Source organism: Dromaius novaehollandiae, chromosome 20 (genome assembly GCF_036370855.1).
Source record: "Dromaius novaehollandiae isolate bDroNov1 chromosome 20, bDroNov1.hap1, whole genome shotgun sequence".
Taxonomy (NCBI): domain Eukaryota; kingdom Metazoa; phylum Chordata; class Aves; order Casuariiformes; family Dromaiidae; genus Dromaius; species Dromaius novaehollandiae.
Genome location: NC_088117.1, coordinates 6,388,360 through 6,405,727, shown reverse-complemented (window position 1 = coordinate 6,405,727; position 17,368 = coordinate 6,388,360). Strand labels below are relative to the sequence as shown.

Below are 17,368 nucleotides of genomic sequence, written 5' to 3'. Positions count from 1 at the left end.
TGTTTGCTGAATGTGCACTGTGTGGGGGATGTACTAACTGCCCTGCAGGCCCTGAAGGCAACATATCCAGCAGCCAAGGAGCAGGAGGTGCTGGGATGTACTAGCTAGCATGGCAATTCTGGGCTTTGCTCAGTGGCTTCCTGCTCTGTGTTTTTTTTCTTTTTTCTTCTTTTTTCAAACAGACTCTGTCTAGCTCATTGTTTAATGCATTTAATCTCTCTTTGGTTTCAAGTGATGGCCCCTGAGGTCTGTACTGAATTTGTTTCTTCACTTACGTCCTTTGGTAGCCTTGGCTGTTTGAAGATGGGGAATTTAATTTGCTGCGACGGCCTCTCTGTTTCAGACTTCTCTCCCTGGGTAGAGATATTCATGCCCTTGGACTCTCCTAGCCTCTCTGCTGGTACAGTGAGGGGTCTGGGTGATGTACCCATCTCAGGCTTTTGACTTTTCCTCCCTCCTCAGCAATTTTTTTTCCCTTTTTTGTGTTTCCCTGGAGGTGTCATTGTGCTAATGAGCACCGAGACACCCCTAGTGACTCCCTCTGTCTCTGACATGCATGGCCTTGATGGCTAGTTCATTAATGCAAACTCTGGAGGGGCAAGTATTTTCACAGATATGGCTGTATATAAATAAAGTGTATCCCCTTACTGTGACAGGGAGGAAGGCCTGAAATATGCCTATCTGCCTCCCTGATGCTACTTTACATAGATCAGCTCTTTCTCTCGCTCCCTTCCCCCAGCAGGCATTAGCAGCTAGACACTTCCTACCCCTCCTGGCTATTAGGAGAGTAGACTCTCCAGCGCTTTCACCAGGGATTAGATAGCAGACTCCCCTCCACTGACCTGGCAGGCATTTTCCTGTGTGCACTCCACATTAGCATGGGCTGTCTACACTGGCGAGACATTAGAGCATAAACAAGTGCCTCTCCCCTCCTACTCAGACGTTAGGTCATAGTTTCTCCTTATCCCATCTCTGCATCAGGGATGCATATTCTTCCTTCTCCTTGTTAAAAGGTTTATCTCCTTCCTCCTGAAGCCCTTAAAAGCTTACTCACTGGCAGAAAGTCAGGTCCTTGCTAGGGATTTCCCCTGAGGGCCAGAAGACTCTGTATTAATCCCAGCTGTCTCATGGAATACCATCGTAATCTTGGTCAAGTCTTTGCAACTTCTTCATCTGGATAACTAGCAAACAACAGTGCGATTTTTCTCTTTCATAGAGTGCCTGGAGACTGGTGGAGTCCTCACCTGTGCTTTCCAGGCAGTAGAGTTAAGACTGTGGTGACACTGATACTTCTGAGAAACAATGATCGGTGAAATGGCTTCTGAGAACATTTGCTGCAAATTAAAAACTCAGTGCATCTTTGCACGTCATCCATGCATCCAAGGCCTTGATGGATCCTCCAGCGATTCATGGATTCAAGGATTCTGTGTTGCCAGATAGATGAGAGTATCTTTACCTAGTCCTGTGCCCTGGCTTCAGTTTTGGCCAATAGCAGCTACTTCTGCAGAAAATGCAATTAAGTCTGGCACTGAAAGTTAATAGAAAACCTGCTGTTGGAAGTGTTTCTTCACAGACTTCAAGTGTTACAGGTTGGATCATCCCCTAAGGCAGGAGGTATACTATTCCCTGCAAATCTCTTATTTTTATCACCTCAATAGTTCTAGGTGATTTCATTAGCCATATTCATTAATGTCAAGTCCGTTTTCCAAAATTGTACCATGATCTTGGCCTCAGGTGCATCTTACAACATGGAGTTCTGAGTTGCACGGAAGATTGATAGTATTCAGAGGATTGCTTTCAATGTGAAATATTCTGGGATTGAGTAAGCCAAGTTTTAAATATGGACATGTATTTTTGCTCATTAATCACGAAGCTAAACAATATCACATCATTTGCTTGACCAGTCCCAACCAAGCAACAACACACAAAGAAAGAGTACCACCAAATACTATGCCAAAACATAAAAAGCAGCTTGAAAAATGTCACTAAGTAAATTCAAATAATGCATAAATTAGAGGGAATTGCAACTGGCTCATGGATATTCTATGAGCAGAAGATAAACATCTAAGTTAGTTGCATAAATTATTCATCATAAAGTATTTGCTCAGCTTTTCTCATCAGCTATGAAAGCCACACATCCAGGCATTTGGAGAGGATAATAGAACTGTGGCTTTTACCTCAGTGATACGCCCTAGGAGCAGAAAACTCTAGGGAGAGGCTGTGTGCAGAAGGACCAAGTGGAAAAACTCTCCTACACTATGATATTTTTGATGTGGGTGTGGATTCTGCTAAGGGCCTGTCTGCCATATAAATGGGAACTGCAGTTCTCCCTTGGTAGCAGGCAAGGTTGGAGATATGGCGATAATTTCTTTTAAACTCCTGCTTTTGCCTCCTGCTGGTGATGTCATAAGGTGGTATTGGACCTGATATATAAAATGAACCCAGGCTCCCCTTGATCAATTTACCAAATTGTCATTTTTCTGTTCCTATCTTTTGTCATCTTTATAGCCCTCTGCCTTGCAGTCTTTGGTCCTACATGTATCACTGCTTACGCTTTCCATCTCCATCCATCCTTTGGTGGGGATTTTGATCTAGCAATAGAGCCTCACTTAAACAGTTGCATGTTTCAGCTCCATGGTCTTTGCTTTGGAATAGATATCTTGACAGTGACAAAAGCAAACCCTCTCTACCTTGTCTAGGAACATGAAGCATTTCCACACTCCTTTCTGAAAATGTGCTGGCTCAGAAGGACTCTAGCCCCTCCTGACTTTACTGATAAGGCTTATAAGAAGCAGCAATCTGAGAGCAGAAGTGTGTTTGCATTTCACAGGGACTAACAATTGTCTCTTTGTAGAGGAAGCACAGATGGCATTTTCCCCGCATTTGCTACTTATGATCTTCATGACAGGGACAAGGAAATCTCTATTTATCATAAAACCTTCATCACAGTAGTAACATTGGCTGTCTTTAGCATCCAAATCTGCATCTTTCCATGTAGTGTAACTTTTCTGACCTAAAGGGACCATTCCTCCTTCATGCAAAGGTGATTTCATTCTACAGCCAGGTTTGTGATCACCACTCTAACCATAAATGACCTGGAGCAACCTCTCTCTGTCATGTCAGAGAGGCTTTACTTATAAGGCTCTAACCCTCCTCAAAAGCAACCATAGGAACCCCACGTGTATCTCTCCCAGAGATACCAAGTATTGGACTTCTACACTACTCTGGGAGCAGAGCTATATTCTAACTATAACCTGCTCATATAGTAAATACATGGACATTCCTGATGTACTTGTCATCTACAGACAGCTTGGAAGCCAATGATCCATCTCTTCTTCCTTCCTGGTACTAAGGTCCTGGTGTGGTTTTTTTGGGGGGAGGAGGGGAGGAAGAGGGGCTCTTTGGCAGAGATTTTTCTGAGAAAGACCAATGTTTCTGCAGTTTTCAAGGTCTAACAGTAATGACTCTCAGGATGTAGTAAGAAGGGGTGTTCTGTTTTGGGATTTTTATTTGGCTTGTGAAAGCCTAGGGGCTACAGAGGGGGGGTTAGCTCAGGGGTAAGGAGACATTTTGAAATAAAAGGCTGGCACTTTGCTATTTTAATGAAAGCTACTGCTGTTAGGCAGCCTGGGGAGTTGTGATGGGATGCAATCAAAATAAATACATGCATAATTGCATTAAATAAAACAACCTAACAGGCATAAAATAGAGTGGGTGTAGAACCAACCTGGGAACAAAGAGATCTGGCTTGTGGTCCTGGCTTTGCAACCCACTTATGGCATCTCTTAACTCTGCATCCATGTCAGGTTCTTTACCAGCAAAGTGGGACTGCTAGTGCTGGTTGACACACATTGATATAAAATGCCGTGTCACTGCCAGATATTGTCATTCCTATTATTTAAGTGAAAATTTTTTTCTTAAATCTGATTTACAGGAATAAGTGAATGAAAAGGGACAGAGAAGTCTGTGACTCAGTTATCTGGGAGATGGTTTAAGACAGTGCATGTGCATTGCAGGAGAGTGGTTATAAATGATACCTTTTCCTTTTAAGAAGGTCCTTTTCGATATTTTTCAAAGGACATTAATAGATTTCTCATCCTTTAGGTGCTCAACTGGTGATATATTTCAGAGGCCCAATTTTTAGATCACATGTGTGCAAGGTTTTCTCCATATTTTTCCCTTTTTGTGGTTTCAAAATGGATACCTACAATAAGGATTTACTTTTGCAAATTAGTAATAATTTTGAGATTAGCTTTATTTTTTTCAGTTGCTATCAGTTTAAAAGAGGGGATTTTAAAATGACTTTATAGGTTTTTAAAAAAAGAAAGAAAGAAAAACAAACAGAACCTCCCTTTTCATCCTGGCCTTTGCTCATAGCTGAATCGATCCTTTTAGAAGGATTATCAAGAGTGGTTGTTTTTTTTTTTTTTTTTCCAAAATGATCTTTTCTGTACTACTTAGTGCTGAAAGATAAAGATGTTCTGAGTTTTGCACAAGCAGGAGCTTTGACTAGCAGGAAGACCTGGGGACACAGACATAAGGACACAGCAGCAATCACACTGGACCGGACATAAAGTCTGTCTAGTCACAAAACTTTTTTTCTGACAGGAAGCAGAATTTGCTGCTTTAAGGAATGGTGTAGGACTCCAGCGTGCATGAGGGTGAAAGGAACAGCCTGCTCCCTTCATAGGGAGTGCAGCACTCTGAAAGGCATCTCTGGAGACCCTGAAGCGACCCTCCTCCTCAAGACGTGTTGTTATTGTGCAGTAATGTCTCGCTTTTCCTCTTTTCCTTCCTCTCCCTCTTCCGTCTAGCCTTGTAGCCTCACGTGTGTATCCGTGCAGGGGTGTCCAGCAGGACTGTCCCCTTCGCCACCCTCGTTCCCTTCCCCCGGTGGTTCTTCCTGCCCACCCAGACTTGCAGCCTCACCCCTGCTGTGTTCCTGTGTTGTCGTGTAGGGAGTTTGCCCGTTGGAAGGTGAGGAACACAGCCATCGAGCGGAGGGACCTGCTCCACAACCCGCTGCCCCTGATGCCCGAGTTTCAGAGGAGCATCCGCCTGCTGGGCAGGAGACCCACCACGCAGCAGTTCATTGACACCATCATCAAGAAGTACGGCACCCACATCCTCATCTCTGCCACCCTGGGAGGTAGGTTGCCAGTGGGCCCGTTCTCTTCCAGCGGTGTCGGTGGCGGGGTGGCGAGGGCACAGGGCAGCGTCTGCAAAGCTTTTGGGTGGAGGCCGGCTGGCAGCGCAGAGCCAGGCCACAGCTTCCCCTGCTGCAGCCCCTCTCCTCTGCAGCCAGTATGGAAATCCCCGGAGTATGAATAGCCTTTGCAAACGAGTTCAGAGCGCAGGGCGTGGAAGTGCTGCCGGTGATGCGGGTGCTCCTTCGACAACAGCGTGAGTATCGGTGTGCATCAAGATAAACGTGCTTCATTTACCAGCGGAGTCTGTCTATGAATTTGGTGCCCCCATCCTTAATTTGACAGTGGAGCGTGTCGATCCCTCTTTTTCAGAACACAACCAAACGAAGGGAGAAAAGCATCCTTTCTCACTGGATTTGGAAGAGCTCCAGGAAAAGGGAGGTCAAGGAGTTGGGCAGGGAGGGAATGCAGCAGGGCAAGAGATAGCCAGAAAGGCCTGTGCTGAACGAAGGACTGAAAGCAGTAACATGGACTAGACTTCTGAAAAAAACAATGTTAAATTAAATGCAAAATGTGCACACAGGACTGCAGAGAGGTTTGCGTGTGCAGGCAGAGTATGTCAGTGGTGGAACAAGCCAGAGAACTGTAGGGCCATGAGCTCATACGTATGCACTGCTACTGGTGCTGCATAAACCCTTCAGGTACCAAGTACTGAAAACAGGAGGGGTGAAAATCAGCAGCTCTTCTTGAAATTTCCTGTTGATTTTCTTTCTTGTATTTTTTATTGCCCCTTTGGGGTGTGCATTTAAATGCCTTTTTGTTAAAAACTGGTATCCTTACAGAAGATATTCCAAAGATAAAGGGTCTAAATTTTAGTACAAGGTTTGTTGCTGTTGCCTCTCATAATGTACCCGGCTTCCAGCCTTGCCACATGGAGCAGTGATTGCGAAGTCTGTAGTGAACTTTGAGGAATTTTTGGCCATCTGTCTGTTCCCTAAACATTCGGCAGACAATCGGATGAGACGTAGATGAGATGAGATGTGTGCATATGATTCATGCACAAATTAGGCGGTAGGTAAATTGGCATGGTTCCACTGAAGTCAAACTGCCTTTCTTGCTGCAAGCGTCCTTCAAAGAACCTCGGGCTGCAGTTTCAGTCCATCCACTCAAATCTGGCCACTCCATCAGCAAGGAGTGTAAGAGAGCACAGGTTTCCATGCACTGCAGCGCACGAGTGACTGCATGGATCAGTCCTTAAAGAAATCCATGTAGAGATAAACTCCTGTCTATTGAGGAAATAGCTCCTCAGGACCATATTTTACACAGCCCAAACCAGTCAAGTAAGAAACCAGTGAGATTGAGAGAGTTCTGTTTGTGGGCTTACTTTTTTTTTCTATTGAGATGCTTTTTTTTTTTTTTTTTTGCCTTTCACATCCCTGGAAATTCCAAATAAGAAAGACCTTCAATGGTGAAATATATTTTTAATTTTGCCTGGGTGAGGTTGTGAATTATTCACAGTGGCTTTGTTTCTTCTCCTGATTTTACAACACAACAATTTTAAATATGCAGAGGGTTGTAACGAGAACCAGTGTTGGGGGCGGGGGGGGAGTGCTGAACGCTCTATCAGCCCAGAGCATGGTAAACGATGGTGGGGGAGAAAGGAAGGATTTATCTCGGCAATGGCCATCCTAAAGAAGATGCAGATGAATCTGAGCCTGCATTATGCAAGGAGGACACTCAGTAATCAGAGTCTGTGTGCTAAACAAGACCACTGCGATATCAAACCAGACATCTTCTGGGAGATGCTGTCACCCTTGTTCTCTCAAGACCTCAGGGCCTCTCAAAAAAGTTAAAAAATTCTGCTTTGGATTACAGTGATTTGTAGCTTAGCCTGACGTCTTTTTAGGTTGCAAATGACTAGCAAATGTACAAGCAACTTTTTTGCTTTTAAATGCCAGCTGTTGCATGGACTCCAGGAGGCCGGGTGGTGCATCAGACCAGCCCAAGCTGAACACAACAGGTATTTTCACACCTGGCCACAGGAGGAACAATTCTCATGCTTTTCAGCTGCAGAGAAGGCAGGTCCCCCCCTCCCCTGCTCTCCCCCTACCCTCCGAGCCTAATAAAGAGCCAGATCTGCTCCAGTTTAGTTCTGACAGAGAGATTGGTGAAGGGTCATTTCGAGGGCATCCAGGCTCTGGGATGGAGCACACAGAGCTGAGAGCCAATTTGAAGGGAAAGCCCTGAAGGAAAGACAACTTTGAACATAGTACCAGCTTAATAAACGAGAAATTAAGACTTAATAATGCAGCAAAAGTCTATTAACCTCTCTTGATCTAAGGGTTGCTTTCTCACACGCACTCTCCATGGGGATGCTGTACTTTTCCTAGTCTGTGCTCATGTACACAGAGTAGATTTCCAGCAAATAGTATTTCTGTTCAGCCCCCTTCACTCCTAGGGACAGTATTTGTCCCTCAGGAGAAGTATCAAACCTCACAGGCTTTTCTTTCCTCTCCTTTTTTCTTCCCCTTCCCCTCAGTGGAGGGGTCCAAACGCTGCAGGAAGGAAAAATGACAGCTTTTGGGGGGAGAACACACTGCTCCCCACCGCCCTAAAGCAAAGGCTTCTCCTGTCGAATGCCTAGGAGCCGTCTCAGCGGCTCCTCGCCTGCTTCGTGTTGTCTAGTCACCCAAGGCTGACGGTGAATCTCCTGGTGATTTGTAACCTTCGCTACCGCCTGAGGGCTGTCCTCGCTGGAGGTTCAGCCCAGGCTTCCTGGCTGTTCCCCCTCCAAGGGGTCGCCAATCTCAGCGTTCCACTAGCTGCCAATGAACTACAGTCTGGACTAAAAAGATCTTGGTTTTTGTGCCTAGGCTATTAAAAAGAAGGTAGTATTTTTCCAGGGGGAAAAAATAAAAAAAACCCTGTTTTTTCTAGCTCAAATACTGGTGAAATTGAAAAAGAATTGATGCCTGGATCCCAGCGGGTTCCTTTGAGAACTGCGGCTAGGGAGACTTATTCCAGGTCTTCCCTTTCCTTTCCCAGCCTCACGAAATGGAGGCAAAGCACCATTTACATCTGCTGCATCTCCATGCAGGTGAATGCTTTTACTACATGTTGGATACAACACTTTCGGCTCCAAGTACAACACTTCCACACCCATCCGCGCTATCCCCCCCCAGGTTCCTGGACTGACTCTCCCATGTCGCTGTCTTTTCACTGGCAAATAAGTTGCCTCATGAAAATTCAGAGTCTGACCTTCCTTCAAATCCCTCTGTAAAACTCACCTCGGTGATGAAACCTGAAAAACCACTGACAGCGGCCGGGCATCTGGTGTGCTGTGACCGCCGTTTCTCACACTAATCACAGGCATCTTATTACCTTGTGCTTCCCCGTCTGCTTGTTGTACACACCTGTTGTGTCTCATCAGGTACTTAGATTTTAAATCCCTTGGGACAAGAACCATCTTTCTGCTATTTGTGCGGATAAAGCCTGAAGTGACAGAGCCCTGATCCTGTCAGCGCCCAAGGACTCTCCATACCGCTCAACGAATAATAATGTTAGCAATGATAAAGGAAATAAAAGCTGGTAATTTTCCAGGGAAAGCGTTCTTGTGAATAGTAATAATGATGATACTGTAACTACTATGACTTTGATCATGGTCAGAAAATAATACGTTGTTTTTAAGAGAATATTAAAGAGAGAAAGTTTTACATGTCAAACTTTTCCACCTGGCTTCCTTGAAGCCAATTAAAAGATTTCAACTGAACATTTCTTTTCATGAAAAGTAGCTTCTTTCCACCAAATATTTGCATTTTTCATCTCGAAGCCAAAGGCTCAATCCTCAATATATCAATCACTTGAAAAACTAAAATCCAATAAAAATATTTTGATTTTCAGCCAGAGTATTTTTAGTTCGTTTTCAGGCATTTGGCTTCCAGATAAAAGCTGGAAAATTTCCAGGGAAAGGGAGAGGGGTTACTGTTTTTTTTTTTTTTTTTTTTTTTCCTCATGTATGCAATAAAAGAAATTATTTGGACAAATCAAATTATTTCAGCTAATCAGAATTTTTAAGAAAAGTAAGTGCTTGCTCTCAAAAAAAAAAATGCTGAAGAGCAAAATATTTCTTGGCCTAAAAAATGGTGATGCATTTTTTTAACCATGCTAGTACTGCCAGTGGCAATGTGTTCATCAGTGGTTCATCTATCAAATCAGAACAAACACCATTATTCTCATTAAGAGAGCTATGTAGAAATGGCACATTCCTACCCTAAGTGTCTATTCTGTTCATTTATTAAAATCAGAGCTTCACATGTTAGACATGCAGGACAGTATTCTACCTTTTACTCCTTCTAGCTTTACAAAACCAGAATGAACTGGATTTTAATCTGACTCACACAGCACAAATTGAACTTTTAAGTGATTACTTCTAAACTTTGTGTCCTTTTCATATCTGTTTCCTTTGGTTCAGGTTTCTGCTAACGTTCAGGATGTCTGGTGCTATTGGGACCCTAACTTCCCTCCTGGATTCTCCGCGATGACCAGCTCAGATCCACCCACCTCTTGTTCCTTATCTTTCACTTTCCACTTAAATTCACTAAATGAGACTCTTGGAAAGAAAACAAAGTGGCTCAGCTTAGCTTTCTCATTTGGTCTTTCATCTGTATGCTCCCCCTCACTCGCCCCCACTTACTCTTCTGCATGGCCGCTGGACGCCAAAGAGATGCAGTTAGCGTTTGTTTGTCCTCTGTACCCTCCTACATACTCATGTCCTATTTGTAACTTAAATCATCATTTATTCCTTCTATTAATCAGGCCACAGACTTGCATAAGAGTGGCATCTGCTCCTGTCAGGTGTGCATCATCCTAGATGTACCCAGGGAGAAAAGCATTTCTCAAGTGGGCCAAATGGCCTGAACCCATTCCAGCAGTTGTGGTGTGGCTACGCTGACTAACGACCAGCTAAAACGTTATTTACTGAATTCAGTGGAGCTGATCTACAGCTGTGGTGGATCTAGCCTTTTTCAGCTGAATAGAAGAAGCTCATTTATACTGCGCTGAAGTTCTGGCCCTATGGTACTAGTGAGGAAGGATGGATTCACTTAAGAAAGCTTTAGATTTAGGACTTTGCCTTCTATAGGTGCAACGTGTGATATCATGTGATTCTGCTGAGGTCACCCTAAATGGCAGCCTCTGGGCACTACTGACAGCTCCTTTTCCTTCCACTGCAGGAGAGGAGGCCTTGACCATGTACATGGACAAAAGCCGACTTGACAGAAAGTCAGGAAACGCTACCCAGAGTGTCGAAGCATTGCACCAGCTTGCTTCCTCCTACTTTGTAGACCGTGATGGCACCATGAGGAGACTCCATGAGATCCAGATCTCTACCGGAGCAATCAAGGTACTGTGTCTTGCCACAGCAAGACAAAGAGGATAGTGTTTCTATACCAGTACTATATGGACATGGGGCAGGTGTTCACCATTCCAGTGTAATGTCTTTCCTGATCACAGTAAGTTGCTTTGCATTGATTTCCCTTGGATGAGTTGTTCTGTTACGGTCCTTACTGAAGAAGTGATGTCTCCCTGGCCAGTAGTGTCTGGAAAGAGGGTGGGCACTCATAGCGATGGTTACATAGGAGAGGCGATTTCTGCTGATATGTGGCAGTGACCTCTGGAAGGCCAAGTGCCCACTGCAGGAAGGAAGAGAGGGAACAGATATTCCAGGCTGGCAATGAGGCTTGGAAAGGAGAGGCAGTTCTGTGAACTGGCCAAACCCATGCAGCCTGGAAGTACTTTCCTCTTGCAGATATAGCAACTTCTGCTAAGCATCTCTCAGATGAATTAATTACAAGGAAAGGTGAATAACTCAGAGTATGGCACTACCAAGGCATGTGGAATGAAATGGATTGAGAGACAACTCGGGGGCTGGAGCAGGAAGGAGGGGGAGCTGTTCAGAGCATACAAAACAGGGAAAATGGCTCTGCAGACAAAGGCTGCCTTCCCTGAAAGCAATCATCCTATACTAGGGAGGGATTTTATTGTCGCAGAGTTCACTCCAGGGAAACGATGTGGATGGAGTCATCATTGTTAGCCATTTCTGAAAGGTTTCAGCTTCTGTTATTGTACTGTGGTGTCTCATGGCTGAGTCTGTTCCCTCCTGGATGGGAAATTGGATTGAGATATTGAAACAGTGACAGCAGATAATCGCCCTTTGTGAATTCAGGAAGGAGAGCTCTCCTCCAAGGCGGGAAACAGCTACAACCACAGTAGTGATATGGCAGGTTATCTGTATCTCAATCTATCCTTAGCATGATGGTGCGCACATATGTTGTGGGAGCACTGGGCACCATTGCTGGTTGGCAACCTATCTCTTCATCTTGTTTTCCAGCAATAGAAGCTAGCAATAATTCCTCTACTGGCTTCTGGTGTTCTCCAGTGGAGATCCTCTATGAGAAACATCAATCTGCAGGACCCCTTTGCCAATCCCAGAATAACATATAGTACCATAAAGAAAGCAGGCACAATTCTCTCTTTTTCTCCAGCTTGTGTATGCATTAAGCATTAGCCATGTTTGTCCAGTGAGGGACATTTTTCTCAGCTGTGTAAGATGTATTTTGGATTGTGTTAGCTGGTGATGGTAGGTCATGATATCACAAAGTCTGAGCCTGCCTGAGGAAGCTGCAATGCTGCAAACAAAGGGAACAATCCTTTCTCTCTTTTTCTATGTCCTGCTTTAGGTAACAGAAACTCGGACTGGCCCTCTGGGCTGTAACAGCTATGACAATCTGGACTCTGTGAGTTCTGTCCTTCTGCAAAGCACTGAGAGCAAACTCCACCTGCAAGGTAGGGAACAGGAGGGAGGGAGCTGGCGATAAGGGGAATTGGGGAGGGAATGAAAAGAGGGGAATGAAAAGGGGGGATGGCCTTGTTTCTAGCCTTTTTCTCTCCTCTATTTGCTATGGTCACCTTCTGTGTTGTAAATTCCCTGATGCAGGACTGGTGGCATCCTGTGGCTTCATATGATGGCGGGCACAAGGTGTTCATGCTTGTGACAGGGGCTGAGCTAAAGGCACGTGGAGACTGGAGCCTAATGAAGTGTCTAAGTACATCAGGTGCCCAGCTGCCATCAAATTCTGATGGACTTCTGACTTCTGTATATCATGCATACACTCATATAAATAAATGTGACCTTTTCCATTAATATTGAAGGGACATACTGTCCATGTCTCTCTTTGTCCCTCCCAAAATGCCGATTTGCGTAAGAGGTTTGCAGATCATCTTTTGGGACTCTCTAATGAACATAATCTTTGGGAAAAGTCACAGAGGTTTTATTTGGAGGCTAGAAGCCATGGCTTCAGTCCCAATTGGGGAGCTAGTCCAGAAGTCAACAGATAGAGGTCGTAAATGAATTGATAAATAAATACATGCTGGTTAGCAAGAAGTCAACTTCAGTAGAAGGAGAAAATTCACTGGGCATGTAATTTACTAAGGTTATTCCCAAGTTTTTTGATGAAATAAGGAAATGTGGGATTTAATTGCTCATTTGCCCAGATGGTTTTATTTCTGGAATCCTTGTACTTGCACAAATTTTAATTTTTCAGATGAATGGGCTACATTACATCTTCCGCTTTGAGTGTAATTTGGCAAGTATTGTTTTAATCTTGGTTTCACAGAAACTGGGTTTCATTTACTGAGTCATGTTGCGGGGATATTATTATTATTGTTATCATTTGCCTTTAAAAATAATAGGCAGGTTGCTTTCACTGTTCTGGTGATTATCTAAGTCACTGAATTCTGGTGCTTACCTAATTAACAATAAACAAATTGAGGCTTTTTATACACTGTGATGGTGGCTGGCGACAATCAAAACCGAGGATGACACATTGGGTAACTAGGTACACAGACAAACAGATAGACAGCTTGATCTATAGGTAGACAAACTGGGGAGTAAGTAAATCAATAGATCTCTATTGGTTATGTGATGCTAAACGGAAGAAGCAAAAAAGCAAGGTGGCTGGGAGAGGGAAGGAGCTGGAGGAAGATTTAAGGGGGAAGTGAGATGCATGAGGCTGTGCTTTCTGATGGGAGGAGACAGAGACGTCATCCGTGGGTGCTCACAGATCAACCACACTTGGATTTCATGGCATAACGTGGGGCAGACAAAGACCAGACCCGAGAGAAGGGAGACAGCGAACGAGGGGGGGAGGCGAGAGCTCTTCCTACTAGAACAAAGTGACCTTTCAAGCTACACCTGAGTGTTTTCCAGCTAATCTGTGGTGCGGTTCCTGGGATAATTACCCAGGATCCTTCCACTGCTATGAGAGACCTCATCAGGAATTAGTCACAGGGCTGCAGGTAATGGATCGTGACCGAGTCTCCTCTGATCTGATTAGCAGCTGAGCATGAGCTGCTGACAGAAATCCATGTTACTACCTTCATGTCACTCTGGCTGGGAGACCAGCTCAATAAAAGAGCAGCATGTTCATGACAGGGAGAATTTCTGTTTCTGAACTAGCTTGCTGCAGCCCAACCCTGAGTTTTCAAAGTCATGCCCTTTGGAGATGTGATGGCCGGACCCAGAGCCAAGCTATCTTCATGTTTGTGTGCAGGGTTTGGGTAGCTCAGTCAGCTCTGAAATTTAGGGGTGGAACTGAAATTTATGCACAAAGCAGGGTTTCTGGTGGTGGCCTGGATTGGCCAGAATCATTAATTCATAAAGGAGTGTCCATGTAGGCCTGACATACATGTACGTCCAGATTGGGTGCCTGCACTGGGGTATACGTAGAAGTATATTTATCACAGCAGTACAGGAGGTTTTGCTCTTTCCCTAGCACTGGTGGGGGGCAGGTCCCCCAGTCCTGTGCACAGGAGGCTGCATGCTCATGCCGCTCTCCTCAGAAGCGTGGGGGGATCCTTCTGGGTGGCAGGATCTCGTGGGCGCCTGTGCTCACTTGCCCTCCATATCCTCTCATCCCTGCAGCTGGCAGGATGCCGTCCCGTCCACCTGCCTCACCGTCCGCTACGGCTGATGCACAAACTGCCTGTGCTGCCTGGGAGAGGAACAAGGCAGGGTGTGGGAAGGGGAGAATGAAAAAACCTCTATGGCAAACTGTTGGGAAGCAGGAATTCCTTTTTCCTGGAAAAGACTCCTGAGCTGAAATTTTAAAATTTGGGTGAAAAACCAACATTTTGAAATGTTCTGGGAAATTACAATTCCAGAGATAAATCCTTTTGGGACATCAGACATTTTATGTCAATATTGTAACATGGCACTGTTTCAATAAGGTAAAATCCTTCTGTGCTATTACAAACATTGCAATGTTAAACAGGACATATTGAGTATTGGGTAGCTTGTGGCATCAAATTTGGTAACAGAATATTAAAATTCACATCACAATTAATATTAAAGTCTTCACAGAACTGGGCAGAATGACAAAGCAAAACATTTTAGTGAAACAAAATGAGGAAATATGAAAAATGCATTTAGACCTTTCTCTGTCAAAAGCACTTTTGGAGTCAACATGTTCTCACAGAATGCTTCAATGAAACTGCATTTTCAACAGAGAACTCTTCTATGGAAAATGTTTCAAATAGCTCTAATTTAGAGCTGGGGAAATCTACCTCTTCTAATGCAGGAAGCCTTTTATATACAGTCCAAAGCCAAACATTTCTCTCTAATAGTTTTTCTAGGTGAATTAAGGACACATTCCCTTGTCAAACCCTTCATATTTTCTCTGTAGTTACCTAAGCCAAACCTACACTGAATCTGTTCTCTTCTTAATTTTTAAAGAGGAACTTTACACTTCAGAGTAGCAGAATTCCTCCTTCTGATCAGCCAGCTACCTTCAAAACTAATATATTCTGCCTAACGCTAGTCACCAGAAAACATGCCTTCCACATGTGTTAGGAGCTCCTGAGCCAGCCAGTGGAGGAGGAGCAGATACCTTGTGTACCCTGGGTTGGACTGAGGTGTTCCCCCTTACACAAATGGTCCAGTAAGACCAGTTAAAGACCTAGTCTTTAGGACCAAGTTGCCTCCTTGCTTGACTGCTCAGATAAGGTTGCTTTATCAGTAGACAACACTGGAGGGATTAAAAAGAAACATTTATGGTCACAGTAATGGAAGAAAATTCTTAGAGCATGAAACAGCACCATGACGTCTGAGGATGAGCTGAGCAGCAGGGCTTCCCTGGCTTGCTTGTGAGGATGGCCAGCCTCAGGGTGCTCCACGGGGCTGGAATGCTGTGACTGTCCTTGGGACTATGGCTTTTCTGCTTTACAAATGGCAACTGAGGCACTCAGAGCAGTGGTCTCCACAAGTATGGCTCTGCTACAACCTCATGTTTAGAAAGCTTAGCTTGAAAATGGTTATTCACACACATGTTTTACTGACAGCTGAAATCAACTCACTTTCAGCAATATTTAGTCACTGAGCATGATACAGAAATACATATGAATGATGGAGGAGGATATCTGGGTTGGGTGTGATGCTACTATCCTGACAGTTTTAATACCTTGCTAGGATCTGGTCACAAGGATGCCTGATATAAAACCATTGATATGAGCATGCCTGTGTCTTGGTATGTCTGGGTATTGATATATAAGTCAAAGTACGAATGTGAAAGTAAGCATGGCTGTATTTCAGTAACCCTAACACTGATTCCTTCTGCAAGGAAATTCCTGGCTAGAAGGTCTCCGAATACATTCAATTCCTGCAGCACATTTGCAGTTCTGAAGTCATGGTTCTGCATTTGCTGTATATACACTTGTGTTCTGATGAGTAGCTGGATTTGTGTGCATCACTTGCGTTCCTGGCCTAAGCCATATTTGAATATGTGCTGCTTGTTAAATGCTCCAATTAGCTGCATGGATTTTAGAAGAACTGCTTATCTGTTTAAAGTTAAGTATTTATATAAGTGTTTTGCTGAATTGGGGCTAAATATACAGCAGGCCTGATTATCACTTAAACAAAAAGTCTATTATGCTGCCATGTGAACATGAAATGATTTCTACAAGAGAGGATTTTCTTGGAAAGATTTTTTAGAAACCATGAGCTTTACAGAGAAAAAGCAATCTGCATGAGGCACCCTGCAATGTCACATGGGTCCGGGTTTTATTTTGGAGATTACAGGATATTTAGGTTTCTGCATGTACTGGGGCACACAGTGTACATCCCTGTGAACATGCACAGATGCATCATAGAGTGTACGGCTGTCCTGGAGCCTATACGAATGAGCATAAAGCTAGACACCCCACACGAGAGCGTGCAGGTGTATGGAAGCCTGGCTATGACCAGGTCATCAGAGTACCTCAGCCTTCAACAGCAAGTGCTTTCCTACAAGTGTAATTGTTTCTTTTAACCTTCTCCACTCCATAATAGTATTAAAACAAAAACAAAAACAAAAAAAAAAAAAGCAGCTGGGAGCAGACAGCATGTTGGTGCTGTTATCCAAGTTAAAAATCAAAGAGAAAGTATGGTGAGATAAGAGCTTGTGAGCATTTGGGCCTTGCATTCAAGGGCTGGGGCCAGGGCAGGCTGCTCCTCCAGGAAGCGGACAGTGGAAAGATTTATTCGTGGGACCCAGACCATGAAAAAATAGGGTCAATGCACATCAAGGAGTTCAGGCCCCCTTCCTGTGAGCCTGCAATCTCAGCGAGTACACCAGCCTTCAGGCTCTCCAAGCTGCTTCTGTAGGTCACCATTCTCCAACAGCTTGGCATTTTCTTTCCGTGATGAAGAAAAGTTTTGGAGCCTGGCAGATGGGGACCATCCCTAATCTCAGTGTGCAGGTTTGAAAAGGGAACATCCCTCTGTGACGCCGGCTTCAGACAAATGCTTACCAGAGACTGAGAACTTCAGTCCTTCCTAAAGTCAAAAGGAGGAATGGTGTGGTTCTTATTGAGATACATCTCAGGAAAGATCAGAGGAGCCTCAAAATGCTCCTGCTCCCTGCTCCTCTTCAGACTAGCCCTGAGGTGTGTGCAGGGATGCTCTGAAGGGTGGTTGGCTCCTTGCATGTTCCCTCCCTTCCCCCCAGCACCACCACAGAAAAGGCAGCAGGAGCTACACCTCCTCCAGATACTAGGCCTGAAATCCTGCCTTGTGTATGTGTCACAAACATCTTCTCCAGCTGAACATTGCACTGTTTATTCTGCCTGGCAGCTGCCACTGCTCTGCACTTGACTGAGAATTAGGTCAGACAGCAGGGCAGCTTGCTGCC

General features: G+C 44.4%; 1 protein-coding gene across 2 annotated transcripts in view; it reads left to right on the top strand.

The window, feature by feature from the left end:
* BRINP1 (BMP/retinoic acid inducible neural specific 1) overlaps window positions 1-17,368 on the top strand; it is an 89,477-nt gene that overhangs the window by 56,297 nt on the left and 15,812 nt on the right. For both annotated transcript variants that reach the window (XM_064523658.1, XM_026113793.2), the window contains exons 3-5: window positions 4,959-5,149; window positions 10,379-10,548; window positions 11,885-11,990. In XM_064523658.1, the coding sequence (XP_064379728.1) occupies window positions 4,959-5,149; window positions 10,379-10,548; window positions 11,885-11,990 (467 nt within the window). The remainder of the gene's footprint in view (window positions 1-4,958; window positions 5,150-10,378; window positions 10,549-11,884; window positions 11,991-17,368) is intronic.